Source organism: Panicum hallii, chromosome 3, assembly GCF_002211085.1.
Source record: "Panicum hallii strain FIL2 chromosome 3, PHallii_v3.1, whole genome shotgun sequence".
Taxonomy (NCBI): domain Eukaryota; kingdom Viridiplantae; phylum Streptophyta; class Magnoliopsida; order Poales; family Poaceae; genus Panicum; species Panicum hallii.
Genome location: NC_038044.1, coordinates 53,744,615 through 53,771,913, shown reverse-complemented (window position 1 = coordinate 53,771,913; position 27,299 = coordinate 53,744,615). Strand labels below are relative to the sequence as shown.

Sequence of the window (27,299 nt, the reverse complement as noted above, 5' to 3'; positions counted from 1 at the left end):
CATCAGGTGAGGAGTGTTACCGATGCCATATACTCATATCCCGATAAAAAGAAAAACACAGTGCTCCTTTTCTTTCACGACGACCTAAACATGCACAAAATTAATTCTTCCATTCTCTATAAATCCCCAAATTCATATCTTGCGAACTTTTCTTGATGACTTTGAGCGCAATTGCAGATGCCTCAAAGATCTGGTGTTCTACATTTCAGTTAGTCTACTAAGCTCCCTGCTAAAGATGACACCAGAAAGCAAATGAACAATAATTATCTTCCTTTTCCATGTACATTAGGATTCTGCTAACATTCTTCTCTACTAAATATAACTTCAAATGGTCCAAAGAATGCTAGGTGCTGATATTGCTGTTACAAACACATGAGCGAACCATGTGTGCTTTCGGTTGGGATATCCGTAAGCTTTCATATATATAAAATTTCTACCTGACAACTATTTGTAGAGAACCTACAACCAAGCTTTTCCCATCGTAGATTAAACATTTGGGGCCCAGGTGTGTTGTGGATATCATATTCTGAGTAAAGCACTGAAGTCCTGTCATGACGTTTTTACCTGATGATGCCATTCTACAAACTAGATTGATAGGCTACCGAATTGCTTGTTCCATTCTTCATACATCCCAAGCTCGTTGGAAGAAACAGAAGGTCTGACCTCCTGCATAGCACTCTCGAAGTCCTGCACATTCAAATACGCAAAATAAACTTGAATGCATGAATCAGGCACGTTGAAAAAAAAAAGCAAGTTATTAATCAATGTTCAGAAGTGATCCATGGAGCGAAAGAACTTTTTTCTCTTTAGATGGCCAGAAGCCTCTGATTTTGTGGACTCCAACTCTTATTTGACTAATACCTTCAGCATCACAGATCGCATATCCTCCTTGCTGAGCTTTGTGATTTCAACGCCCCTTTGAAGAGCCTCTCTTAGTGGTCCCATTGAGGCATCTTTCACTAAGTTTTTCATGTCAGATCCTGAGTAACCTGGAAATAATGAACATTATTTAAAGCAGCAAAAATCAGTATGATCACATCAAGCTGCTAAGATAGCAGCAATATTAAGAAACTTGGATGGTTATACCTTCTGTTAATTTGCATATTTCACTTGTTTCTTCTTCGGAAAGCATGAAAAGTCCATCCTTCTCCAATAGATTGCGAATTATCCAAGCCCGTGCTTCTTCACAACCATGGTGCAGTAAGATTTCTGCAGTGATAACTATAAAAGAAAAGAAATAGTGTTACCTGACGAAGGAAGGGGGATGTAGAGACGTTTTGTGAGACGCCTGCGTGCTGCTTCATCCAGTTCTTGAGGTCTGTTTGTTGCTCCTGCCATCATTTTCCTCCAAGATATCAGTATGTCACTAGGCTACTTGCCATCCTTATTAGTTTATTTGATGCACCAACTTTCAGTTTTTTATAGCAATTTTTAAAAAGACATGGAACAAATTTATATAATGAACGCAAGACTACCATGTGTTAGTAGTCATAGCTAGTGGAGGGTCTTTGGCGTGCGTAGAAGGGGCACAAGATCGAGCAAACAATTGTCATGTCCAAAATTTTGTTTCGGGGCCAGTTCCTTATACAGCACAGAATGTTTGCCTCATCCTTTCCATGCCATTCACTGTGTCATGACATGTGTATACAGGCCTACCTCAGTGATAGAACAAGGGAATTCCAAGAAATTTCAGTGTCATACAAGGAATTTACATTTCTCATTGGGTGTGGGAGGGGGTGGGTGTGGGTGTGTGTGTGGGGGGGGGTGTTTACAGATGAAGGATTAATTCAATTGCCTATGCATAAAACTTCAAATCATAGCTGTCTATGCAATATGCATATACCTTGATGCATTCAGAGAGAAATGCAAAGCTGCAGATAGCTATGATTCTTAAACTGAACATTTTTCACTTTTATTGAGGTACCTATAAGTAAGATTTGCTCATTTCCACTGTCGAAACCTTCCATCTCAATTAGAAACTGTGTTTTCAACCTCCTACTTGATTCATGTTCACCATCAGATTTGCGCTGAAATCATGTTAAAGGCTGTCAAGAGTAAATAAAAAAAATGTACATGGGCATAAACAAAAACAACCCATCACTATTTAGCAAACCTGAGACAGCAATGAATCTATCTCATCTACAAATATGACAGCAGGTTGGCGACAACTGGCCACACCAAAAAGTGCCCGAACTAACTTTTCACCCTCACCAATCTGCACCAACAAAAAAAAATTAAGAATCATTATCAATCCTAAAACAGGATTATTATTCCCATTATTGTGTGGGGATGCTGCACCTATGCCACTCTGTGGATGTGAATCTTCATTTACCTTCAATGCAGAGCAGAAGTAAAAGGATAACAATTACAGTGTGGTGCGCATGCTATGCTACTGTAAAATAAGAATTTTCTCCAAACTACATCGTTAAAAGTGCATGAAGAGAACAAACCGGAACAGCCCTCAGGATTTTACCATTGTTTTCCTTTTCATATTTCTTTATCCAAGAGGGTCTCACAACTGATATAGATTTCGTTGAGTCCAGGGAATTAAAGTGAAGGTTGTGGTCATGGAAAAAGGTGGTTGCTGTCAATGACCTCACCGGCAAAAAGTCAGCCATGATGTGTTGGATGTGCAATGGGGGTTCGGCGCACATGGCTCCCTAACAACTAGGTCTAGATAACAAACCGCCAAATCTTAAGGTGGCCACATACTGAAGCATGGATGGTCTTACATTCTTAGGTACGAAATCCCACCATACTGTGGACATGCCATGCACCTTGGACAGCAATCTCCTGTTTCCCATAGCTAAAGCATCACTTTAATTCCCACAACCATGTCAATAGTTAATATAATTAATCAATCAAGAATGAACTCTTGGTCCACAATTTATTGTTCCCTTCCAGTATTCTAATCCGTTTAACCCACGCCATCCTGGCCAGCCCCTGTTAATATTTACCCTGTAAATTGTAATGTTGTAGGAATTGCTATAGTTCTGAAGGCACATTAATTTGAGTAAAGACATGAAAACAAGATATAATTTGACAGTAGCATGCATAGCAATATAAATTTGACAGTAAAATGATGGAAATAGTAGTACTAATTTAAAATTAAAACAAGTGCCATACAGACCCATTTGCTTGTCAGTGAACTAGCAGATATGTAGAAAAATGTTGCCTTTGCTTCACCAGCTATTGCTTTCCCAATCATGGTTTTGCCTGTCCCCTGTGGAAAATAGTGCACATATTTAGCATTGAGAAAAAAGAGAGGCACAACATAAGAGGATGGGATAAATACATACTGGAGGTCCAAACAGTAGTAGACCCCTTCCAGGAGACCGACAACCACGAAATATGTCAGGACGTAGCAGTGGCCATATCACCATTTCTGTCACGCACTTCTTCGCATGTTCCAAACCAGCTATTGCAGTGTGGCACAAATTAGTTATAAGATCCACAGAAATTCTGAAGAGCAAAAAGGAAACTACATACCTATGTCATTCCAGCGAACATTAGGATCTCTATCCATTATTTCATTACTGACATGTTCAATAAGGCGAGGTTCCAAATTCCTAAGCTTCTCAGGAAGCTCACCATCAGGGCCACAAAGCATTTCAATACTGATGATTGTAGAAGTTATTAGTAAGATATGATGTAAACAATATCAAATACATTCATTATGCACATTTTTCCACATGTGATTATTAATAACAAATAATAGAATAGCAAAATCTTTTAGTGACAGACAAAAATAATAGGACATTAGGACCTTGCAAGCTCATGCAGAACACATTTCAATTATTTAAACTTCAGTTTCAAAAAGAAACTAAATTTCAGTAGAGTAAAATTTAGACAAATAGTAACCATGTTGAATGTGAATCCATGAGGTGCTTGGTAGCTTCAAGGGCTGATGGGAAAGGGAGGGATCAATGATTCTTGCCTGATTTAGAAATTTTTAGTATTTGAGGACAGTATTTCCACATGATACTGTCTTTTCCACTCAACATGCAAATAGTCCAGATGTTAAATGACAAATAATTGTTTTAGATGTTCAGGCAGTCCAGCACTCCAAATGTTTGCAATTTCTTATGTCAATTAACTGAGTAACAGATCCCCACAGCTAAATATTCCAGAAGTTCATGATTGACTTGTATAAATGATCAGAACTTCAAAAATATCATACTTAGTATATGTCTCCTTTCAAACTTCTAAATTTGTGAAGGGGGTAGTGACTTCTACATGCAGATAGTATATGTCTCCTTTCAAACTTCTAAATTTGTGAAGGGGGTAGTGACTTCTACATGCAGAAATTTACCAAGGTTTTCAATTCACTGGAGAAATTTAATAAAGTCAGGAGTTAGCTTGATATCAGAGTCATCCTTAAGGCCCAGGAGCATAGAGGCAACAGAATCAAACCTCGAATAATCCAGAAACAAGCCACCCTAATGTTTAGTTGCTGGGACTCAAACCATGAGTTAGCCACAAGAAAATGGGCGAAATACCATTAGCTGCGAAGAAGCTATATAGCTCTATTTTAAAAGCAAAGAAACTAGGACAAACAAAAAACTGTATCAAGAACATCAATGGTGCAGTTCAGCAAAAAGTGAAAGATGTGGATAATGTTAAGCAATAGGAAGTTAAAAGTGAATGCATAACTGCGGAAGTACAACCTAAACTATCACAAGGAATAAAACAAATTCAAATGGTACCAGTGGCTTAAGTTGGAAATACAAACCATTTCCTTGTTGAATCTTCCATGGAATCGTCACCTTTTCCAGTGACCCGTGAGATTGTTGTACCTGAGCCTCCATTATTTCTGATAGGGGGTACAAAACCACCACGTGGTCCACGACGAGAATTCCAGCTTGGCCTCACGCCATAGTTCCGTGTACTATGATTGTTATCACATTGGGGCGATACAGAAGCACCTTGTGGACCATTACGCCCAGGCTTTTGCACAACATCCATCTCCTATAAAAGAAAAGAAAAAATATAACCACATGGTTACCAAATTAGTAGAGGCACAAATTTGGTTGTCAAGTCATTACCATTATCATCAATGCAGTTAGGGAGTAAGAGTTGGGAGGAACAATGAAAGTCTGAAAGTGTGTTACAGGTGTGGCACCATATGATAAGAATATAAGATATAAGTATATAACCCTTGGTTAAAAGGTAATATGTGTAAAAGAACTTCTATAGTCGATCGAGATAAAATCACTAGTGAAGAATCAATTATTATGAGCTACAGAGCAACACTTCAATAAACAAAATTTTACCCAAATATTTCCTGACAAACAATATTGCCTGCTGGGATAGGTGATTCGGGATTGCATTTAGTGGTGCAGATAGAAAACATGAGAAGTACACAAATTATGAAAGTATGAAACTAATTGGAGTCACTACTAGTTAATATAGTTTTTCTCTAAAAGAAACAAAATAACAGGGCTTAAGCTAGCAAAAACTGCACCTATCTATTGAAACCATTGGTGTTTTATGATTAGATTTACTTGGAGAAACATAGAAGCCCTTGTCCAAAATATTTGACAAACAGGAGCATAAGAATGATATAAAAAATAATAGAAGTACAGCTGAAATTACATGTCACAAATGTGCATACCATCTTTGTCCTGGCAGTCATAAACTCATTGGCAGGGGCATCACCTTCATCATTACTTAATGGAGAATTTGAAACTTCACATATAGGACTTCTGAACCCTGTATGTTTCCGCTTTGCATTCTGCACTAGCCCACGGGGTTTGACATCCTCTTCAACCTCCAGGTAAGCAGGATGCCTGCTACCATTTTGATTTGTTCTAGTTTCAATACCAGCGCACTCTTTAGATAGGTTCTCTGATTTGAACATATTCCTGTCTGGTACGCCATCTGCCTTCAAGAACTTACTGCTACATAATGATGTCAATTTTGTTTGCATCATTAATTTTGAAGCCCTGATGCTTAGCTTCTCATTTTCCATATCAGCTGGGCTTTCGTCAGTGTGTGGAGCCCCTTGGCTGGCAAACTCTTGCCATGTTGGACTCTTTTAAAATTCAACACATACAACATGAAGAGAAAGGGTATTACTGTTAGTAGGGAAACAACTAACAAACAAATATGTGCTTTAAAAATAAGCAGCAAGTTCTGAAATCACCTTCAGAAATGATTCTATAAATAAAGAAGTTAAGCCAGAATGGAAACAAATAAATAAAATAACACAGAAGCAGAATAAGTTGAAAATCATACCAGTTGATCAGCAGCATTTGCTTTGGACTTCTGAAGAAGAGCTTGGAAATACCTCGAACACTTGATTCTTTCTACATTAATGTCACCCTGCTTTGCAAACACACAGACAGCATCCTTTTTTGCGAGCTCAAAAGCTGCACTGAACTCAAAGCACATCAATAGCAAATTATTAGTGCGAGAAAGAGGAGTTTGTTTGAGATAGTATACATTAGAGTACAATCTTCCAGAATCCAAGACAGTAGAAGCAACAATAGCAAATTTCTGATCAAAACATTGCTTTAATAGTTCTCATCAGTTACTAAATTCAGAGGGAAAGAGAAAAAAATAAATTCAAACTTTTACTAATTGTGGCCCTGATAAAGAAGTAACATCTGATATTGTCAATGTTAAGTAGCTGCAAATATCCTAGAGCTCAAAACCTTGTATTAAATCTGCAGACAAATTTCACAATTGACACTATAACTCAAAACCTTTCATGCTTATTCATGTCCTACAACATATATGATTCTTGGTTTCACGCCAGAATACTATTAACAAACACAGGTTCTGGTCTCAAAAAACTTATATACAAATACATGAGTAAGATGGTACAAATGATGGAAATGCTTCACGCATGAGATAAAATCGTCCAAGGGCTTTTGCTTCTTGACTATGAACATAGGACACTAAGGGTCATTACTTATTGCCAACCATAACAGTGCTTAACCTCATACATAAACAGTGAGAAAGAGATAGGGGAATTTCAAAACTATTAGTTACTTTGTTTAGGATGAGGTTGTTACCTCAATTATAGAAGTTAGACAGCAGCAAATCCTTTGTAGGGTGTTAAAGTGTGTATCGTGGAACAGCAGCATCACCAATGAATAAGCCTTTGCTATGAAGACTTAATTTGCACTTTGTTTCACCATTTTAAATTTGACTTTACATTCCCCAGCTGACTAGTGCTGTACCGCTTAGAGCAAGTAATTGCAATTTACAGCAACATCAAAGAGCATGTGCACGCACGCGAAGAAAAATCAGCATATCTTCCAATGCACTTTGCCTAATGTTATTTTAGGATACATGGAAACATTAAAGGCATGGTGCACCGAATGTCTAGTTACACATGGCACAGAAACGTTACACCACGATGCATGTGCATGAACATAATGGAGATCTTCATGCTCATCGCATTCTCTAAAACGTGTTAGGAAATTCCAAAGATCGAAGAGAACCAAGCCACACCTATAGTAGATCGCATCTATTTCTTCGAGCGACATCTCAGCAACTGAATTACAATATTCGCACAGCGCGTACTGTAGCCGCTCTAGATTACCCCAGCCCCCCCAACCCCAAAAGTTTGAACAAAAGTACCATGGGTTAATCAACGGAAGCCGTCCAATTCAACGATCCGGAAAACGAATTCGGGAGCGGATGGGGTTGCGCGGGGTAGAGCGTCCCGTACCGGTCGCTGTCGGGGGCGCGGGCGCGCGAGGCGGCGGCGAGCCGCGCGGAGGCCGCGGCGCGGATGGGCGCGACGAAGGCGGCGTCCTCGGGGCCCGCGCCGGCGGCGAGGGCCTCGGAGTCGAGGAAGCCGAGGAGGCGGAGCGCGAGCGCCTGCGCCGCCGCGGGGTCCCCGCGCTCGAGCGCGGCGTCGGCCCCGAAGAGGAGAGAGTGGAGCCGCCGCAGCCGCTCGCCCGCCTCCTTCCTCCAATTCTCCGGGCGGACGCCGCCCGTGGGCGCAGCGGCGGGGCGGGGCGGCTCCGCCATTTTGGGGGGTTGTGCTGGCTGCCGGGAGTTCTCCGTTCCGTTCCGCTCCGCTTCCGCCGCCGCACTTGGTTGGGGTTCCCGCTCTTTTGCGCCGTGCTGGTGCAGGGAGGAGGAAGTGGGCCTCCCTTTGTTCACGGCTATGCAATTGGGCTTTCAACTTGGGCCAGGTAACATGGTGAGAAAAAACGTAGTGTTCGTTTTTTCTTTTCAGAAAATTCCCTATTTGATACTGAGAAGGTGAGCCGTTCTTCTGTTGTGAAAAAAAATTTCCTTCCATATTTAACACCGACTTCAATTTTTATTTTAAATTGACATCCTGATTTTGCATCCATCCACTGTTAAATGCCATGTGAAGGACTATTTTGCCCTTCCAAGACGTGGGCCCCACCGCTTCTTCCTTTCTCCTTTCCTCATGTTCCCTTCCGTTCTCTCCTACGGCCGACAGGATGCTCCTCTCGGCGTGGCGGCGCGCTACCCGGAGGCTCAGCGGCGCTTCGGCCCAGTCGGCCACACCCCGTAGAAGTCCAGCCCAGCCGTTCAGAACGCTAGCGCAACGGGCATGCCCACGCCGTAGAATGCCGAGACGTTGATTCACGCCACCTTCTCGAGCCACACGCTGCCGCGCAGCACGCCGCACCTGGCTGTCTGGGGGGCAATTGCCGAGCTCGGCCATGCCTCACGGGCCGCCTGCCACGACATGGGTGAGTGCTAACACCATCGTTGACAGCTCCTGTGCCTGGTGGTAGTCGGACATGACCTCCCCAGGGGTGCCGGCCGCCATTGCCATCCCCGCCGGTGCGCCCTCGTCCTCTGCCTGTCGCCACCTGCGCGCTTCACCGGCCCGCTTCCGCCTCCGCCGCAGCCGTACTGCGGTCCATGTTGGTCCGCCAGCTCGAAGCACATCTAGCATGGAGGGTCCACCGTGAGGTGCCGAGTTGCCGACATGGCATGGAGGCCTGGTGCACGGAGTGGAGAGCGAATGGGGTCGGCGCCGAGCTCGTGCCCGCCAGCGGCGTGCGGCCTCAGCGGCTCGGCAGCGCGGTAGCCGGGCTCGCGGCCCCGTCGGGCCAGCGGCCGGGCGGGCACATGGCCCGTAGCCGTGCAGGCAGCGGCGCGGCGGCGCACTCAGACTTGGGAGAGTCAGAGGAAAGGAAGAGAGAGGAAGGAGAAAGGGAAGAAACGGTGGGGCCCACGATGTGTAGGAAGGGTAATGGTCTTTTTGCATGGTATTTAATGGCGAATGAAAATCGAATGGAGTGTCAATTTGGAAATAAAAGTTAAAGTCGGTGTCAAATAGAGAAGTAAAAAAAATTTAAGGTCAAAGAAAGAAACGGCTTATTTTCTCAGAGTCAAATAGAAAATTTTCTCTTTTCTATTTGACTCCAACCCAAGTGTTCGTTAGGAAACACTACTATCTGTATTTCCATTTTCCAAGTGTAACACTATTGAGAAGATTAGATGTATGTACTACTATCTGTATTTTCCAAGTCTATGTTACAAATTTGTGCATACATGGTTTCTTTTTAATATCTGATGTCCAAAGTCAAAGTATTAAAGGAAACGAAAAAAGAGAGAGGTATGTTTGCAGATAATCAAGAATCTGCAAATTTTTTATTTTTTCATCTTTGTACTAGGTTCATGCCCGTTGCTACGAGATCAAAAAATTAAAAGCATAATAGATTTGTGCCCCTAAGTTGCTACAAGCGAAATAAATTTCTTGAAATGGCTACAAGGTATTGGAAACAGTTGATTTGTAGAATCACAATGTATTAAAGCAATTGATTAAAAATATAGGCATGATATTCTGAATGTAAGAATCTTCCCTCTGAATCAAGCTTCTAGAATGTGACACACTTTGTTGATACTGTTGCCTAGATAGTTTTGCAATGAAGATATGTATATGTTTCTTGTGTACAAACTTTCCTGCAGTATTCACTTTCTTGGGACCCTTACTTTCCAAAAACAATATTGATCAAACTGTGTTTACACAAGAAATAAAGGCATGTCACAAGCATATAGATGAATCACAACCTTTTTTCAGGTACAATATTTTGTCTAAAAACTAAATCTGGAAATAGTTTAACCAGTCAGGGATTGATCACATCTCAAAAGTGAAACTTTTTCATAGTGGTTCACATGGAGTTTGCATTACTTCCAGAACTCATCCCGGACAATGTCTGCAGGAAAGGTCACAATTACATCTTTAAGAACCTGAAATCATAGTATATCAAACTTTACTTATGGAAAATGTATTACTAAAAGAATTTATCAAGCAAATCAGATCTATGATTAGAGAGCTGTACCTTAACAATAAGAGTTTCAGATGCTTCATCCAATAAAGTCCAGATGCTTATTTCAGAGCAAGAAACATAAAAATAACTGCATTATTAACTGAGTATGCACTGACGTCAAAGATCCATGATACATAATAACATGTTTGCTGAGGCATTGAGGCAACTAATAGTGCCATGTGAAATGGAGGACGTCACTATATAATCTCAATTTCTACACCAGAAAAATAAGAGCTAATAATTGCCATACTATTCAAATAAACAAGCCAAGAGTCTTATCCAAAATTCAGAGCTTGTAATGGTCAATGTCTGAAAACCAAAAACAACTCTGAAAGGAAGACAATGAGTTTAATCTCAAACCTAAAACACTAAATGCAATTGTAGTGATACTACCACACAAAAAAGCACTATGATATATCTTGAAGATATCGAAGCCTACACGTACATGAGCTCAGTCCAGGAGAACTGATTCAAAAGAACATATGTAATTACACCTATAATTAAGAAGCACTTACACATACAATAAACATGAACTCAATTCAGAAGCACCTGTAATTCACAACTACAATTTGAACCCAGAACTGTTTACTTGAATCAGAAGTATTCAACACTGAACTATACATTGCAGCGCATCCTTTTTTCTCTCTTAGACAATCTTTTAACAAGAAAAGCAAACAACCATTTTGAACCAAATCATCAAGGCATCTCATGGAATTGTCATGTCCATTATGGAATCATTCCATCAGTTCATAAACAAAACAGTACTCATCTTGGCACGGCGAGGGTTCACTGGCAACGATTCAAGTAACATACAGCTATTAACTTAGAGAAAAACAAAAAAAATTTATAAAGCTTATCACACAAAAATTCTACAAAGTATTCAATTCATATGCCCGTGCAATGAAATAAATAGGAGCTGAAAATATAACTGTGCAACGAAAGAGCGGTGTCACTTAGCCGTTTTTAATTGAACGACAGGAGCACCTTTAGATCAAAACGTATGTGTAATTCGTATCATAAAGCCTCAGACAATTATTAATTATAAAACTAACCCTACTATAGCCATCAGTGCTCCGCATCTGGGCCTAACAAGCGCTAAATTTATGGCATTGAACTCATTTGTCCATAAATGATTTTCTGCTACACAAATAATGGTACCAAACAGCATCAAAGAGGAGAACACATTACATTTGCAGTATAGTTTAAGGCTTCGAGCACAGTTGAAGAGTGGAAAAGTTGAAGATCGCATACCTCAAAACAAGTGTGCACGATTGATTGGGGTTCTGCATTAGGTGTACCTTTCAGCCCCAGCCATCGACATGCCACCTAAGTGATTCTTGCTCCCGCAGCTAGCGTCCTGTAGCCATGTATTAGAATGATTAAAAGTCCCTCCCCTTTGCCCTCCCACTGCATCCCACGGAGAAAAGGTGGGCACATGTCGTGCAGCCGCGCTTTGGCCATTTTGCAAAAAAAACCTCCGACTTTCTAATAATCACAACTAAACACAGCTCGCCTGGACCATACAGCACCCACACTCGTGTATTTTCACATAGGCCCTCAGAATAATGTTTATTTCAATACGAGAAGGGAAAATTCGATAATAATGTTGTGTTTGCAAAAAACCCCCCGCTAGGCAGTTTTTTATTCACCCCCACCCCAAACCCTAACCCCTCTCCCTCCTCCCCGCCGCCCCTCTCCTGCTCTCTATCGGCGCCTCTCCTCCCTCTCTGCTCTCTGCCTCCCTGCCGCCTCTTCCCCTCTCCTCCCTGGCTCCCTCTTCTCCTGCCTCCATTTTCCCTCCCCGCCGCCGCTCTTCTAGCTCTCCGCCGCAGCCGCCGCGCGCTCCCGCGGGATCTAGATCCGGTGCGGGGCGTGGCTCGGAGGGAGGGGGTGTGGGCCGGCCACGGCGCGGCCTAGGAGAGCATGACGGCCGAGCTCCTCGACGTGTTGCGGCAGGCCATGTGCACTGCCGTCAAGCTCTGCACGCCCCACCGCCATCTCCCTCCCTCTCCTGCTCCTCGCCGCCGCCCTCTCTCTCCCTATCTGCTCTCTCCCTCTCTGCCTACCTCCGTCGCTCTTCCCCGCCGCCGCTCCTCCTGCTCTCCGCTGCTGCCACCTGCGCAGGCTAGGCTGGGCATACGGCCACTCTATCCCCCCTTCTCTCACCCTTCTCTCACCCTCTACTGCTCCTCGCCGCCGCCTTCTCTCTCCCTCTCTGCTCTCCGCCTCCCCGCCGGCGCTCTCCTGCTCTCCGCCATCGCTAGGCGCCCGAAGGGCGCCATATGTTCTAGTGTGAATGAAAGAGGTGACTGGAGGTGGCTTCGCTAACCTGTGGGATAGTGCCTGACGCATCAAAGGAAAAAAAACATTGAATCAATCCTGCTGATTTTGGAGAACGGAGAGGAAAGGCTCATATTTTGGAGGAGGATGGAGAGGAAAGGATCAGCGCCATCAACCATGGCTGGAGGAAGGATCTGACCCAGGGTCGAGGTGCTCTAGGCCTTTACTGAAGGAAAACAAACATTAGAAAAATTCTCAGGTTTATGCAGGCGCTTAATCAGAACACTATGGAAAAACAATTGATATGCAGAGTCAAGCACACACCATAGCTGGACAAGTTCATACATGGCTTGCATTGAGAGAGCTTCGTTGACATCTCTGATCCAATTCTGATGTGATTGTCTATCCCTCACCGCTCAGAGCCATTTCTTACTGACCACCTAATGCCCCTGTACAGGTTTAGCACAAGAGCCTGAATTGCTGATTGTCCTTTGCAATAGTAAGAAGTGGAGATCTTGCCTGCTGTTCACCAACATCAACCAATCTGTTATTTTTGCCATCTAGTGATGAACAGAGCCTATTACCAAATAATTAAGGAGTTGTCAAATTTGCGCTACCAAAGAATTAACAGCAGCACTACCAAAGAATTAAGCACTATAAAATCCAAGCAGGGAACAAACACTCACAGTGGACCAAATTTGCACCTAATATAATCACTGATAATATGTACTGCATTTAAGTTATCGGAAGACGGTCAATTAGCATACATACCAATATAGCTTGAATATCAACAGCTTGAAGGTGCGAAACATTTCAATTCTGTAGCTTCAAGTGCGCAGAACAAAATCCACACTCATAGCTCCATCAGATTAACAGGGTAACAAACAGCTTTCATCAGAGCAAGCAAAATATTGAGGTTACTGAACACCTGAACCAGGAAATAAAGCATAATAAATCAGGAAGAAAAAAAATATGAGTACAGACTTCGCATTAGGAGGAGATGATAAATAATGATCACTGAAAAACCCTTGAATGAATTTGAGTACATGTTTGGATAGATAAAGCAGAAAAGGGGATGACACGCATGGCATGACCTTAATGCAAAATGGAAAAGCGATATATACAACTAAATAGCTGATTGTCCTTTGCAATAGTAACATAGCTATACATCAATAATTATAGGAGCCTATTTTCAGAGGATTAAACAAACAAAAAAGAACAAATACTTCCTTAGCATGTCCAGTTTCAGGCCGCCAGTGTATTCCGTTGGGGGCAAATCATAGGCATAAATTATTGTATAATCTACAAATACAAAATAGCTTGATGTTTTGTGTTCATTGTGGATGGGAGATCTGGCCGGCACCATCCACGGCGGTCTGGCTATCTAGGAGCCCGGGTTAGGAGGGGGACAGGAAGAGGAGAGCCAGGGGATCTCGTTTGTGTCCTCACCGGGCACGGGGATGAAGAACTCTGGCTGGAATTTGGTCAGCGGCCGGCGACGAGCTCCGACAGGGGTGGCTTGGGACTTCGTCTGACGGAGGCGCTCCGGGGCGAGGGACGGGCGGCGAGGACCGGCGGAGCAGGAGCGTCTTGGCTAGGATGAATTCGCGGCGGTGGCGGCTTCTCTTGGTGGGCAGTAGGCGCGACGAATCGTCCACGGCGGTTGCCATCCAGGAGCCCAGGTGAGGAGGGGGTCAGGAAGAGGAGAGTGAGGGGATCTCGTTTCTGTCCTCACCGGGCACGGGGACAAAGAACTCTGGCTGGAACTTTGTCGGCGGTCGGCGATGAGCTCGGACAGGGGAGGCTCAGGACTTCGAGGGAGACCGCCAATGCCGGTCGCCCGAGATCGCCGTCGAACAACACCCTAACTAGGGATTCGATGATGGGCGCTCACGCCAGGCGGGGGATCATGACGGCGCGACGGCGGCGGAGCCCTGGCCGCGGCGGAGGCCGATCGCGGTGAAGCAAATGGACGAGAAAAAGGAAAGTGAACCAGATGAGAGAATCACGGGGGCAGGCGCGGGATGAGAGAATCACGACGGGAGGGAGCAAGAGACCAGACGAGCCAGACGCCGATAGGACGGACGTTGGGGCTTAGCGGCTGAAAGAAGGCCGATTAGGGCGGGGGTCGCACCCGGCGACACACCACGGAAGATTTCGTCCCTCTTAACCCCTTTTAGTAGTAGAGATTCTTTAATTTTTGTGTCTATTTTTTATCAACCGCCATAAAATTAGTCGTTTTCCATTCTTGACACGAAATGAATCTAATCACAAAAAATTACATTTGAGTAAAGCAATCCCAAATATAAATTGCTCTGCCAATTATAAAATTAAACTAGTATTTTTTTTCTCTTCTGGAAGTGAGTGTATAAATAGCACCAGTACGGCCCGTTTAGCGTGGCTCTAACTTTTTAAAAACGGCTCTAGCCGTGTCTTTTCTGCTAGGTTTTTTGGTGGAGCTATAAAATTTGTCTGGCAGAGTTTTTATGCGCCAGTAGAGAAGTACGTCATAAAATCCGACCAAATAGGATTTATATATTCTAAGCGTGGGTCAGCCACTTTACCTCTTGTTAGTCCAAGCTGCGTGCGAGTGATATTGATGTCACAAAAGCAGTTCCTCCAACAATTCGCTGGTGTGTCGTGACAACGCATGATCAGCCATTCTACCTCTGACCTCTTGAGCCTTTCATGTCGCTTTCCCGCCAACATACCCATCTCCTCCGCTCAGGCCCGGTGACCGAGTCCAAACGCATCGTTCTCCCGAAAACCTTAACCTCCCAGATCGATCGATCGATCTACTCCCCCTCGCCGGAGGAATTGAGTTCGCCATGGCGGAGGCCATCGTCTCCGCCGTCATAGGCGACGCCGTCAGCAGGGTGATCTCCCTCCTCATGGGACGCTTCGGCGTCGGCCACCACCAGAGCGCCGAGGCCAAGCTGCGGAGGATCTTCCACACCCTCGTCAGGATCCACGCCGCGGTGGAGGAGGCCAGAGGGCGGCAGATCACCAACGGCGGCGCCCTCCAGTGGCTCTCGGAGCTCATCTACGGCGAGTACCAGGCCCGGTACCTGCTCGACACGGTTGGCCGCGGCGACCGGGACGAGCTCGAGGACACGGACTCCCGCGACGACAAGCAGGTGCCGCCTCCTCCGCGAGATTCCTCCACGTCCCCGTTCAACCCTGCGAAGCGCGTGCGGCGGGTCGCTGCGAGCGCCGTGAGGAGGGCTCTGTCGCGCCGGGATCCCGGTGCCGACGGCGACGAGATCGACAGGGTTCTGGAGAGCTTGCAGGAGGTCTCCGCTCATCTTGGCGAGTTCATCCTGCTCCTCCAAGGCTGCCAGCCGATCCGCCGTCCCCTGCCTACGAGCATCTTCCTCGACGGGCAGATGTTCGGCCGGCACGTGGAGAAGGAGAGGATCATCAACTTCCTGCTGCACGACGGCGGCGGTCGCCCCGCCGGGGAACTGGGCGTGCTCCCAGTCGTCGGCGCCATCGGAGCCGGCAAGACGACCCTGGTGCAGCACGCCTGCGACGACGACCGGGTGCGCGGGCACTTCTCCGCGATCCTGTTCTTCAACTTCTCGTGCACCTACGCCATCGCCGCGAGCGGAGGAGCAGCTGCCCTCCGGTCCAAACACGTCATCGGCGACGCTCAGCTCAGCCTGAACGATGACCCGCTGCGGTGGATCAAGGGGAATTTTCAGAGCAAGAGGTTCCTGGTCGTGTTCGAGGACGTCGACGACATGCGCAGGAAGCAGATGCTGGAGGAGCTCCTGCTCAAGCTGAGGTGCGCCGAGCAGGGGAGCAAGGTTATCTTCACGACGAGCAACCGGCATGTTTCGACATTGGGGACGGTGGAGCCGGTCGTGCTCAAGGTCCTGCCCACCCCGGAGTACTGGTTCTTCTTCAAGGCGCTCGCGTTCGCCGGCAGAGACCTCGAGGAGAACCCGAGGCTGGTGGCCGCAGGCAAGGCGATTGCCCGGAAGCTGAACGGGTCATTCTCCGGAGCTAAGATTGTGGGAGGATTGCTCAAGAACTGTCCAGACCCCAGATTCTGGTGCAAGGTGCTTGCGAGCAACATTGGGGGCCTCTCTCTGTTGGGTGATGGCTTTGGTTACATTGCGGACTTGTCCGAGAACTTGCTGCCGGATCATGTGAACGTTTTCCAGGTGACCATCTCCAAGGCCCCCTTCGCCTCACAGATAGAGCTGTCCAGATTTCAGGACCTGTGTGAACCTCGTGGTTCAGAGACCGACTTGGCAGAGAACACCGGCTTTGTGAGAGTACTGCTGTGCAAGTCGGTGATGCCGTTCTATAGTACCTACTACATTGCTTCTTGCACTGTTGGATCAGGAAACAGTTGTTACGAGCGCACTATGGTTTCATCTAATTTCTCGTTGGATCATGTATAAAAAGTGTTATGTGAATTCAAGCTGGTATGACATCCATGATCCAACTGTGTTTCCTTCTGTACATGTGTTCTCAGAGTAGGAGCTCTGTTTATGTCTGTCTTTCTGTATCTTCTAAATTATATAAAGCCTGTCATTTTCTTCTTCCTGTATGCCGGCAAAAGATTTTATTCAGAGTAATACCCTCAATCGGCTTCAATCGGCTTGTCCTTGCAGCAGTATAATCGGCCTGTCATTTTCTTCTTCCTGTATGTCATTTTGTTCTTCCATGTTAGGTACATATCGACTTCAATCGGCTTGTCCTTGCAGCAGTAATGATCACCTGCTTTCCGAAATCTTAGTGATGAAGATGAGGAGGACACATAACAGTTCCAAAGGATAGGGGAATTGGAAATTTCAGCTTTCAGGATACCAAAAGTTTCAGTGAGGTCCGGACAGCCTCATATGCATGCATAGTCATCCAAAGGGGAGCAGTTTCAGAATGCTCAGACCAAGTTCAGAGTTTCTTTCTCGAATAAAAAAACAGGGTTCCTTTCCTCCAGAAAAGGAGGGGGGGGGGGGGGGGAGAAGTAGAGTTGCGACTTGTAATTTGTAATAGTGTGCTACTTCACTTTTTTAATTTGCTGTGGTCAACCTGCACCTTTTTCACGGTCAGTTCATCCTATGGTTTTTCAGCGAACTGAACCGGTCCCTACTAACAGAGGAGCACCACCTTGTGAAGTGGTTTCCAGTCCATGTCCACATACTCCTCTTCCAGAATTCAGCATTTGGTTAGCTTCCAAGCGATCCAACCATAAATACCCATCCATGTTCTCATGCTCTCCCATCCCTTCCCCAAACTGCAACTCCAACACACTCAAAGTGAGAACCATATATGTATATATTCATATATAATATCTATTCGCATCTCGTCTCTTGCACGCACCACGAGTCAGATCCGTTTATCCTGCTGCTTTGCCTAGTATCAAACCCCAATGGTCCACGCAGCCACTCCATTATTGTATACAGTTTTCTTCTTGAGTCAACTAGTCCTACCTCTCTCTCTCTCTAGCTCACATCTCCTGTGAGAAGTGAGACCATCTCATGTTTGACCTTGCCCAGTAGCCGCCCAAGGGTACGGAGCACACAGAGGCATGAGGTTTCGCAGAGGCAAGAGCTCCAACAAGGCCAAGAAGGGCTCCGCTGCTCCATGGCAGAATGGAGAGAGGAAGGGCGTTGATGGAGGAGGAGCTGCTGGCTCCAACAGCAGGCAGGTGGCGCCGGACACCGGCTTCCGAAATGTTGACGACGGTAATGCTCTCTGCTCGCAGTGTTTCAGTTCTTGCGCGTTGGTGTGGTTCATATGATGTTCTTTGTTCTAGAGTTTTTATTTTCGGTATGCTTGCTTGTGCTATCGCCATGGTGTAGAAATGATTTTGCTGAATGCCATTTTAAATATACTTATGAACCACCCGCAAAAAAATACTTTTGAATGAAACAGTGTTTTGTTATTATGAAATGAAATACCACTGGTTTTCTAAAACTTGATTAAACGAATCAGAGGCTAAGATTCTTCTGGCTCCTTAATGTGGTGCTTTCATATGTTTCTTACTTTATCTAAGCATCTTCCTTATTTATAAACAAACTAACTAATCTGAAAATAAATATTCCTTCCCTGTTTTTAATAAAACTGTGTAAAAGTGTTAATAAGACAATATATTTTTGTCGAGGATAAAAAAGTTTACAGATATTTGAACTGTTCAAAAATCTGAATGATCAACTGTGAACAAGGCAGGGTATTTGGGATTGCTTGAGATAGTTAAAATAACAACTACATTTCTTTATAGCAGTTGGCTGAAACCATACATATGCATGTTATGAGACTTTGTTGAGCGATTATACGAAACAGAGTTATACCAAGTTCGTGTATGAATGAAATTAATGAATTCGGATACCATTCATAAATACTTACACAAAATCCCAACAGTTTGTGCCTCTGATTGTGTCCTGCAATGGACCACTTTTTTGTGCTACGTGTGTGCACCACAAAGCAGCCGTCTGCTTGGCCATGATTCCAACAGCCAACTGCCAATGACAGTTCTGCATCCTAAATGTCAATTTTTTATTTTTAATATTTTATAATTTTGGCTTGCATTGTGCAATATATATTTGCATTTTACACACTTTATAAAGATCATCTAATATTTCGTTTCCTTCTAAATATTTCGGTTCTCTGAAGTTCAGCCACCAGTTTCTGCAATTTTCAGGACAACCAGAACCAAATCTGATAGAACACCATAACCATCTCCCAACAAGATAAATGCATACAGCATACATAATGTTGATTGATTTCTGTATGTTCAATGCCAAAAAGGCATCCGGCCCCATATCAAAGGAAGGAAACCCATCACCATGCTACCCTTTTGGGGCAGATGAAATGTTGACATTCCTCTGCATCTCTTGATGACGCTGGAGAAGTGGCGGAAACATGTGCATCCTCCTTTATTAGGGGGGAAGGGCCTCCGCAAATTTGTGCGCGATCATCTCCTTTGCGGTTGAAACAATTCTCATTATGAAACATGATCGTGTTTTTACGCCTGGACGGCATCGTGATCATGACTTGGTTGCCTGCAGTTTTCCACGGCTGAACTAGTGATCATACTGTCCCCGTTCTCTGTCACTGTCATGGTCATGTCCAAATTCCAAACTCAGCTGTGATGATGGTTTCAATTGGCTGGCTGGGTTTTGCAGGTAGCAGCAGAGATGAAACATTCTTTGAAGCCACCCCATGGTTGGAATCGGATTGCGAGGATGATTTCTACAGCGTCAACGGAGGTAACGATGCAAACTTATTCGAAAAAAGTTCAGACGTTTAATTTCTATTAGTAGAACAATTATCCCATCGGTGCCATTTGGTTACTGCGTCGTCAGATCTGACCCCTGCAAGATCATTCACGTCGCAAACCAGCCGGATCGCGCCGTACGCAGCTAATAATAAGGATCTGCCGACGCTGGGGGCGATCCTGAAGGCCGAGCCGCTGAAGCCGCCCGCCCAGCAGATGAGGAAGCTCAGCGACCTGCTGCGGGAGCCGCAGGACGACGGCGACGGCGACCTCTCCAGGGTGGACTCACTGCGCCTCGCCGAGGAGGCCAACCGGTGCTGCGTGCCGCAGTTCGCGCGGGCCATCAGCTGCAACGGGAGGAGGAGCTATAAGTGATCGAAGTGACGGCCATGGTGGTGGTGGTGGTGGTGGATGGCAATGGCGTGGCAGAGCCTGGGTTTGCTGAAGCAGAGCTTTTGGAATCTTGGGAATTAGGGGGTTCACTCTGTTCTATGCCTCATGGAACAAGCACAAGAGAAAAAAAATGGACATCCGAAATGTGTATATAAATGATAGAACTGTGTTGAAACGGTCAAAAAATGGTATAAGTTTTTATTATGTATGCCATGTAATATACTCACTCCATTATAAATTATAAATTATATTTTTTCTAACCTCACAACTTTTACTACGTACCTAATCTAGATATACACTATATCTTACTACACACGTAGATATACACTATATTTAAATGCATAGTAAACTGGAAAAGTCAAAACAACCTGTAATTTGAAACAGAATGCCGTAGGAATCATGAAGGATTTGATGTTTGCCTCAGCCCTCAGTTCTAGGATAAATAGTGTGCTCCATACTTCAAACGTGGCAGTTCTGTGAGAAGTGCAACATGCTGCGTCGATCTGGAAAAACAATAATTCCACTATGATAATCTTTTTTTTTGAGATACACTATGATAATCTGTATTCAGTTACACCTTCATATTTTATTTTTATTCAATGGACATTGGGTTGTTTCTGAAACTAGAATTCGAGTGATGCAGGCATGCAGCCCAAACGCCTCCTGCCTGAGTCCATCCCTTTGAGAAAATGTTGCATACAGATCGGCCCACTTGATTTTGTTGAGTGCACTAGGCGAGCCCATCCAAGATCTTTGTTTGTTGGCGCCAAGCCAAAATGTTTTGGCGCGAAAAAAAAAATTCCCTTACACGATTTACCAAATCAAATCCAAGGCGAATTCTCTGTTTCTGGAGCACCGGGGAAAATGGAACCGCCCGAGGGAACAGGGGGCGGCGCCGCCAAGAAGCCGAAGCCCTCGCCAGCGCCGCCGATTGCGGCCCTCGGCGATGACCTCCTCGTTGAGATCCTCCTCCGGCTCCCCAGCATGGCGTCGCTGGCCAGCGCCGCCCTCGTCTGTAAGCAATGGCACCGCGTGGCCTCCGATCCCGCGGTCTTCCGCCGCTTCGACGCCCTCCGCCGGCCCCCCCTTGTCGGGTTCATCCTCACGGATCGCGGTGGCATGCGCTTCCCACGCCGCTCCCCCAACCTCTTGTTCGTCCGCGCCACCCGCAACCCCAATCTGGCCGCGGCCGCCGCGGACGGCGATTTCTTCTTTGAGGACCTCCCCGCCGTCGATTCGGACGCCGAGGAGGAGGGGTACGACTGGGACGAGTGGCGCCTCCGCGGCTGCGACGGCGGCCTCCTCCTCCTCTCCCGCGGCTGCCACGGCCTCGACCTCGCCGTCTACGACCCCGTCGCGCGGACCGCTGTCTTCCTCCGCCCAGACGGCGTCTTCCGCCCGTGGTTCCACATGGTCCGCTACGCCATTGTCGTCGACGAGGCCGATGGGAGCTTCTTGGTCATCGGCTTCATCTTCACCTTCACGGCTGCTGTATTCTCCTCCCGCACCGGCAAATGGGTCAGTATCAACATGGAAAGTGTAATGATGGCAAAGAGCGATGTCAAACACGAGGAAGATGAAGAGGACGAGGACGTCTATCACGAGGATTACGAGGATGTGATATTCTACAGCTTTCACTCGTTCTCCAGCGACGGAATGGCTGCAGGCCGGTTTGCTTACTGGAGGTCGGACACCAAGAAGCACAGACACTTCAATCCCGTTGAGAGGATCTTGGTGCTTGACACGGCGACCATGGAATGGTCAGTTATCACTGCTCCAATCCCCGCAGGGGAATCCTATTGTTTGGCCGACATGCCAGAGCATGGTGGCCTGTGCCTCTTCTCAAGCAAGGAGCAATGCCTTCAGCTCTGGGTCCGCAACAGCGTAGATGGATGGGTGCTCAAGAAAGAATTTTCCTTGCTGAGTGAGTGGATGAAAAAGATCCGCCGTGCTGAGTGGATGAAGAGGGTACGAGTCTTGGCGGCGAGGGCTGGTTATGTCTACATGGAGTTCTGGTCAATAAGGAAGGCTAATTCCTACTTTCTTGTGCTGAATATGAGAACTATGAAGATGTCGGTGTTCCCCAACAACCCAGAAGACCCTCATAGAGGTCCTGCATTTCCATTCTTCATGCGCTTGGAGCCTCTGCTTGGACCAGATGAGGACCAGAATGTTCATCTAAATAGTGTTTAATGCACTGGAGAGGGTAATCTTCTATTTGATATGTTCATTGCTTGCTTCTATTTTTCTTCTGAGTCTATTTGATAATGCTATTTAAATATCGGTGTCATTCAGTCACCTCAGTTAAATATTCATGAATTCCACATATGTTAGTATATGTTTATTTCTTATGGATTGGAACCAAAATATAAATCCTATAACCAACCATCATTGAGACAAATTAGTCTGTTTAGTTTCTCTAGTTGTGACTTTCTACCTAAATGATTGGCCCGAGCTGTAATTGCTATTTCTTGACATTTGAGATATTGATTTAATATTGGCAAATTTCAGTAAGAAATACTTTGTAGTTTGTTTGCAGTTCATTTTCCCAGTAATTACTAATTTAATATTTGTAAATCTTCAGTAAGAAATACAATTGTTCTAGGTGAGAAATAATTACTTATAGAATATTCAAGTACAGAGATAGCTTCTCTCATTTGAATTTTCAGGTCACAATCTGTGGTTAGCTGCTGTTAAACGCTCTGTAAATGAATGCACTTCATTCAGATGGCTTGCAAGAGATTAATCTATATGTAATTTTAACTGATACTATTTTTTTTGTCATTATCCTTCCTTTGAGTTCATCTTTATTATATGATCTTTATTATATGATCTTTCGTTGAAATTCCCTTATTTTTTGTAAACTAAAGAATTGTACAAAATTCACCAAGTAACCTTATTTGCTTAATGTGCGTTGACCTTTGACTTTATGATGTCTCTGATCATGAGATTTTCCTCTTAATGTATTATGTACTGAAAGTTAATGCATTTCTGTATCATGCAAGTTTCAGGTAGCCATTGATTTGTTATTTTGTGATGGCATAGATTTCATCAGGTACTTCAGCAATGCATTGCACTAGTAACCTTCATATTCTGACTCATAGCCTGTAAATAATTCACATTAATTTGCATGCTGCTTTGGCACAAACTTATATTTCTTTGCATTTCAGGTCCAATTATCACTTCTAGGTTTTGCTAAGTCATCCAGAAATCCTTTGGACATGGAACTGCTGCAGCTGGTTTAATACCATCCATTTCTTTTAATATCTTCAGAACCGTTCTTCTCCAGATTTGAGATGAAGTATTGTTATATCTGCATATATGAATTACCTTTGTGGCAATAGCTTCAATGTGATGTGTCATAACTCTTATGTTAGCTATGACTTCGTTTTGCTGTTAGTTAAATGAAACTTCTATGGCTTAATTTAATTTCAGTTCCATTTTCATGTTTTCTACTTAACTCTGTTTGTGACATCGTAATTCAGCTGAATTGCTTCATATACGATACACTCTAGATGATGCCTGCTCCGTAGGACAGCTCTGCTTCTTTTGTTAAAAGAAAAATTACATGCGAACTATGCAGTTTCGAAATCTGCTTAGTTTGTTGCATCATTGAAGCACAAACCTGAACATCACTACATCAGGTGCACCACTCTGAAAGATCTGTTTTTATCAATTATCATGGGTTCGGGTCTGCCTTTGTGGCTTCTGATCACTCCATATTTTTTTGGAACATTTCGTAATCATCCCATAATGTAGCTGCTCAATTAAATAGTGTGGCAATTGTCTGGACTTGAAACCAAATGATAATGAGATGCTGTCAGGTTTAAGGGATTTCTTTCAGCACTCGAGGGAATTGGATTGGGATTCCCTTGGGACCTAGTGCTTGTTTTGGTAGCAATTACCGGTGTCTTCTTCTACCTGAAAGCAGGATCCCTTTTCTGAATCACCTCTCGAAAATTTTCTGTCTCCATTATCTCTTCAGCTCCTTCCATATGATGATCATCTGATACAGTCTTTCCTGATTTCTGTCTAGGAATCAAACACCTCCAATACATGAGTGTCAATTTTTGTCAAAACCTCCAATGCCTAGAATTCCCAACTGTTCATGGGAAAACCAAAGGTCCTTTGCTAAGGAAATAAAAAAAGCTAGGCTGAGGCTGGTCCAGCCCATCCCCGAAGCCCGACCTTAAGTTTCTTTTTAGTTGTTGGAAAATAACCTTGGGCGTCTGGCTAGCAGGCCGGTCTATGAGACGCAAATTCAGGCCGGCCCACTGTCTGCAAAGAACAGGTCCATGAAGCCCAACAGCAGTTCATGACTCCATACCTGTAGTTGTATGCAAGTTGTTACCTTGAAAAACAAGTGATTTTTTTACTCACTAAAATATGGTGTCATTTCTTTTTTTTTGGTTTCTTTCCTAGCAGAAAGAAGACATGATCGTGTGAGAAGTACCATTGCATTGCAGCCTAAACAGACCTGAGAGAAGTCGTGTCGCAACTTTCCAGACAACCAAGTTGCGATTTGTCAAACCAACTAGCGGCTAATTTAACATTTACTGAAAGATAAGTGTATGTAACTCACTGGGAGTAGGAGAAAATATCTCCCATGTTACTATAGTCTGAGGTTGCTTTCAATATGTGATCACTGCCCTATGCATCCAATACTAGAGCAATTCTTTTACTGTGTAAAATATGGGTTGATTAAAAAGGTCATTTAAGACAACGGCCATGAAACCTACAGGATGATATTTCACCATCTCCTGGTTTGCATGTTTTATTGGCTGTTAGTAAACAAAAATTCAGTACATGTACCTATATTGACTTCAGGGTGCTCCCATTTGTATATGACTAATTCTTTCAGTTCAAGCCGTATATGACGGCTTCATCAATATCAAGATTATTTTCATTCCTATAGATGTTCATAGTGCATCTGTGGCTTCAGGGATGTGTTTGTGTGAGTGGGGGGCATATGGGTATGTACTATGTTTTTGACAACAAGGAAAAGCAACTCGTATTATGAGTGTCCATTTATGTATGTGAATTGAGAGAGTGTGCTTCAATCCTCATCTTTTAAAATTTCTTTATTTACAAATCCCAGAAGAAATTAGTTAATATTGGGGTGGCAAAAAAACCTATATGGCCCAAGAAAACTCAATTTAATATATATGTTTCTTCTAGTAAATATTAGATGTCAAATTTATTATTTTTTGAAGAAAAAATCATTCATGTTTAATCATCAATTTGTTTACTAAAGATGCTATAAATTTTACCACCAACCCATATGAAACTTTTGGGGTTTTATCCAGCAGCAGTAACAGATGCCATATGAATTGCAGTACATGTAGGTCGGCATTGTTATTGTATACGTGCCTCCAAAGAAGAAAATGTTTACCAGAACATGGACCGGTTCTACCTTTGAAAGTGACCACCCTAATACAAAACTGCAGATATTTATGAGTGAATGATGAACATGTACATATCAACTGCTTGATCTCTACTCCGTTTGAAAAAAAAATCAAAGCATAATCTCATAGCGGCATAAACTAAATTGCAAGTGGGGGTGGTTGTTCAGATTGTTACGCCATAAAGTATGTTTATGCAGCACATACGCGTCGTTTATTGTCTCATCGAAATTGAGCATTGAAAGTGATAGGCCTATTTCTTGCTGTCAAATTTTCAGTACTGATAAGCAAGTGGCGTCCAACAGCCCAAGCTCATTGGTACTTATCCATTTGGTTTAGGCTCCTAACTATCTTGATCACGCAAGCCAGTCATGTCATCGCAAGAAGGTTCGAAGGTTTGGTTCATATTTTCTTGTGAGTTGAGTCAGTGAGCATGCAGAGATAGCTAGCAGCTTGTTGATAGATCTTAGAATTTTCATCTGATAGGCTCTCGATTCATAAAGATACTGAACACAACCGATTCGTTGCCACGTGAACCTCAAGGTCACTAAAATATAGATGTTTGGAAGGAAAAAAATGTTACTTGCTCACCATAGCCAAAGCGAAGAAATGTGTTCTTCTTTTCATATATAATGGAAAGAATGACGAAGGAAATTTTGTAGAGACTAGAGAGAATGTTGCGCTCACTGTCTGTAATATGCACTGAACACATTGGGTTCGTCAATCAGTAGATTGTTCTGAATCTCACAAGTCTGACCGCTAAACATAATCCACCCAGTTGGAAAACCATGTTAGGATTGATCAGGACCATGCTGTTGGAGAAAAAAAATGTTTGGTGATACATTTGAATGTAGTAATGTTGTATGAATTCTCTATGTTCATATGAATTGTGTATGAGAATATGAGAGAGGTTTACTTACTATGTTAAAAAAAACGCGACCGGGGAGGGAAGATGCCCCCACTGTATTTCATTACGAGGAAGAACCGGCTTCCGGTCGCGAAAAAAACCCCCAAACTCTGGCGCCCTGGGTGGGTGGCACCTCTACTGGATGCTCCACCATTGAGCTACAAGCTCATCTGCAGGTTGACTTACTATGTTGATGTGTATTTTCTGACACCAAACCACAGTGGCATCCAAGTACAATGCTTGGCCATGCATTGGAACATTAATCAGCTTCCCGGAGAAAAAAATAAAACTACAAGAAGGTTTTACTTTGTAGTACAATCTGCAAGGCCTCGCTACAAACTGAACTTTCTGTTTTTCTGCTTGGACTTTGTGCTGGTAACAACTCTGGTCGGTAGCAGTTTTACCCAAAAAGAAGGACTTTTGATTCAACAGCGAAGTCAAATGCAGGTGTTTCCAATTACTGTCCACGTGACGCCACAGTCCACAAATTAAAAAAAATGTTTCCAATTTCACATGGAGAAACATGAGGTCAACGGGTTGCATCCATTCAGGATATATAATCTCAATGCAGGTGTTAAGCCAGAAAAAAAACATCACGATGGGGCCAAATTGTAACAAATGTTTAACTGGAGGAGGGGGCAAACTCAACCTTTTTTTTATTGATTTGCGTGGTTAAAAACCATGCACACTAGTTGTACATCTAGCTAGCATCTCTGGCCTCTCCAGTTATTGTGCATTTGTTCATGGACAACTACAAATTGTCTCAAGGAAGTAATGGCCAGTTATTGAGTTTGCACATGTCTGTCTCT

The 27,299-nt window shown here is 44.1% G+C and overlaps 4 protein-coding genes and 1 long non-coding RNA gene across 12 annotated transcripts; 3 read left to right on the top strand and 2 right to left on the bottom strand.

Annotated features, from left to right (window-relative positions):
- Positions 1 to 253: 253 nt before the first annotated feature.
- On the bottom strand, positions 254 to 8,096 carry LOC112888149 (ATPase family AAA domain-containing protein FIGL1). The gene is made up of 13 exons (XM_025954509.1): positions 7,682 to 8,096; positions 6,238 to 6,376; positions 5,615 to 6,034; positions 4,733 to 4,968; positions 3,490 to 3,617; positions 3,300 to 3,418; positions 3,131 to 3,223; positions 2,114 to 2,215; positions 1,925 to 2,027; positions 1,248 to 1,331; positions 1,087 to 1,182; positions 862 to 989; positions 254 to 687 (listed from the first exon to the last, which is right to left on the bottom strand). The coding sequence occupies exons 1-13, from the start codon at positions 7,984 to 7,986 to the stop codon at positions 586 to 588; spliced, it is 2,055 nt and encodes a 684-aa protein (XP_025810294.1). The 5' UTR covers positions 7,987 to 8,096; the 3' UTR covers positions 254 to 585.
- A 1,843-nt stretch (positions 8,097 to 9,939) lies between these two features.
- On the bottom strand, positions 9,940 to 14,678 carry LOC112885690. Of its 8 annotated transcripts, none has more exons than XR_003227239.1 (6): positions 14,007 to 14,678; positions 13,329 to 13,485; positions 12,882 to 13,079; positions 11,529 to 12,783; positions 10,290 to 10,335; positions 9,940 to 10,197 (listed from the first exon to the last, which is right to left on the bottom strand). It is a non-coding gene; the product is annotated as an uncharacterized LOC112885690 (long non-coding RNA). The 8 variants fall into 8 exon arrangements; XR_003227238.1 differs by having other exon boundaries at positions 9,940 to 10,163; XR_003227237.1 differs by having other exon boundaries at positions 9,940 to 10,163; positions 10,290 to 11,634; positions 12,607 to 12,783.
- Positions 14,679 to 15,180: 502 nt separating this feature from the next.
- On the top strand, positions 15,181 to 17,498 carry LOC112885689 (disease resistance protein RGA2-like). Its single transcript, XM_025951269.1, has 2 exons — positions 15,181 to 16,993; positions 17,242 to 17,498. Exon 1 carries the CDS (start codon positions 15,386 to 15,388, stop codon positions 16,967 to 16,969), a length of 1,584 nt encoding a protein of 527 aa, XP_025807054.1. The 5' UTR covers positions 15,181 to 15,385; the 3' UTR covers positions 16,970 to 16,993; positions 17,242 to 17,498.
- A 92-nt stretch (positions 17,499 to 17,590) lies between these two features.
- Positions 17,591 to 20,441, top strand: LOC112884274. Its single transcript, XM_025949651.1, has 3 exons — positions 17,591 to 18,256; positions 19,697 to 19,780; positions 19,877 to 20,441. The coding sequence occupies exons 1-3, from the start codon at positions 18,100 to 18,102 to the stop codon at positions 20,161 to 20,163; spliced, it is 528 nt and encodes a 175-aa protein (XP_025805436.1). The 5' UTR covers positions 17,591 to 18,099; the 3' UTR covers positions 20,164 to 20,441.
- Positions 20,442 to 21,045: 604 nt separating this feature from the next.
- On the top strand, positions 21,046 to 23,625 carry LOC112885484. Its single transcript, XM_025951097.1, has 4 exons — positions 21,046 to 21,699; positions 21,772 to 22,387; positions 23,193 to 23,236; positions 23,352 to 23,625. The coding sequence occupies exons 1-2, from the start codon at positions 21,046 to 21,048 to the stop codon at positions 22,372 to 22,374; spliced, it is 1,257 nt and encodes a 418-aa protein (XP_025806882.1). The 3' UTR covers positions 22,375 to 22,387; positions 23,193 to 23,236; positions 23,352 to 23,625.
- The last annotated feature ends 3,674 nt before the right edge of the window (positions 23,626 to 27,299 follow it).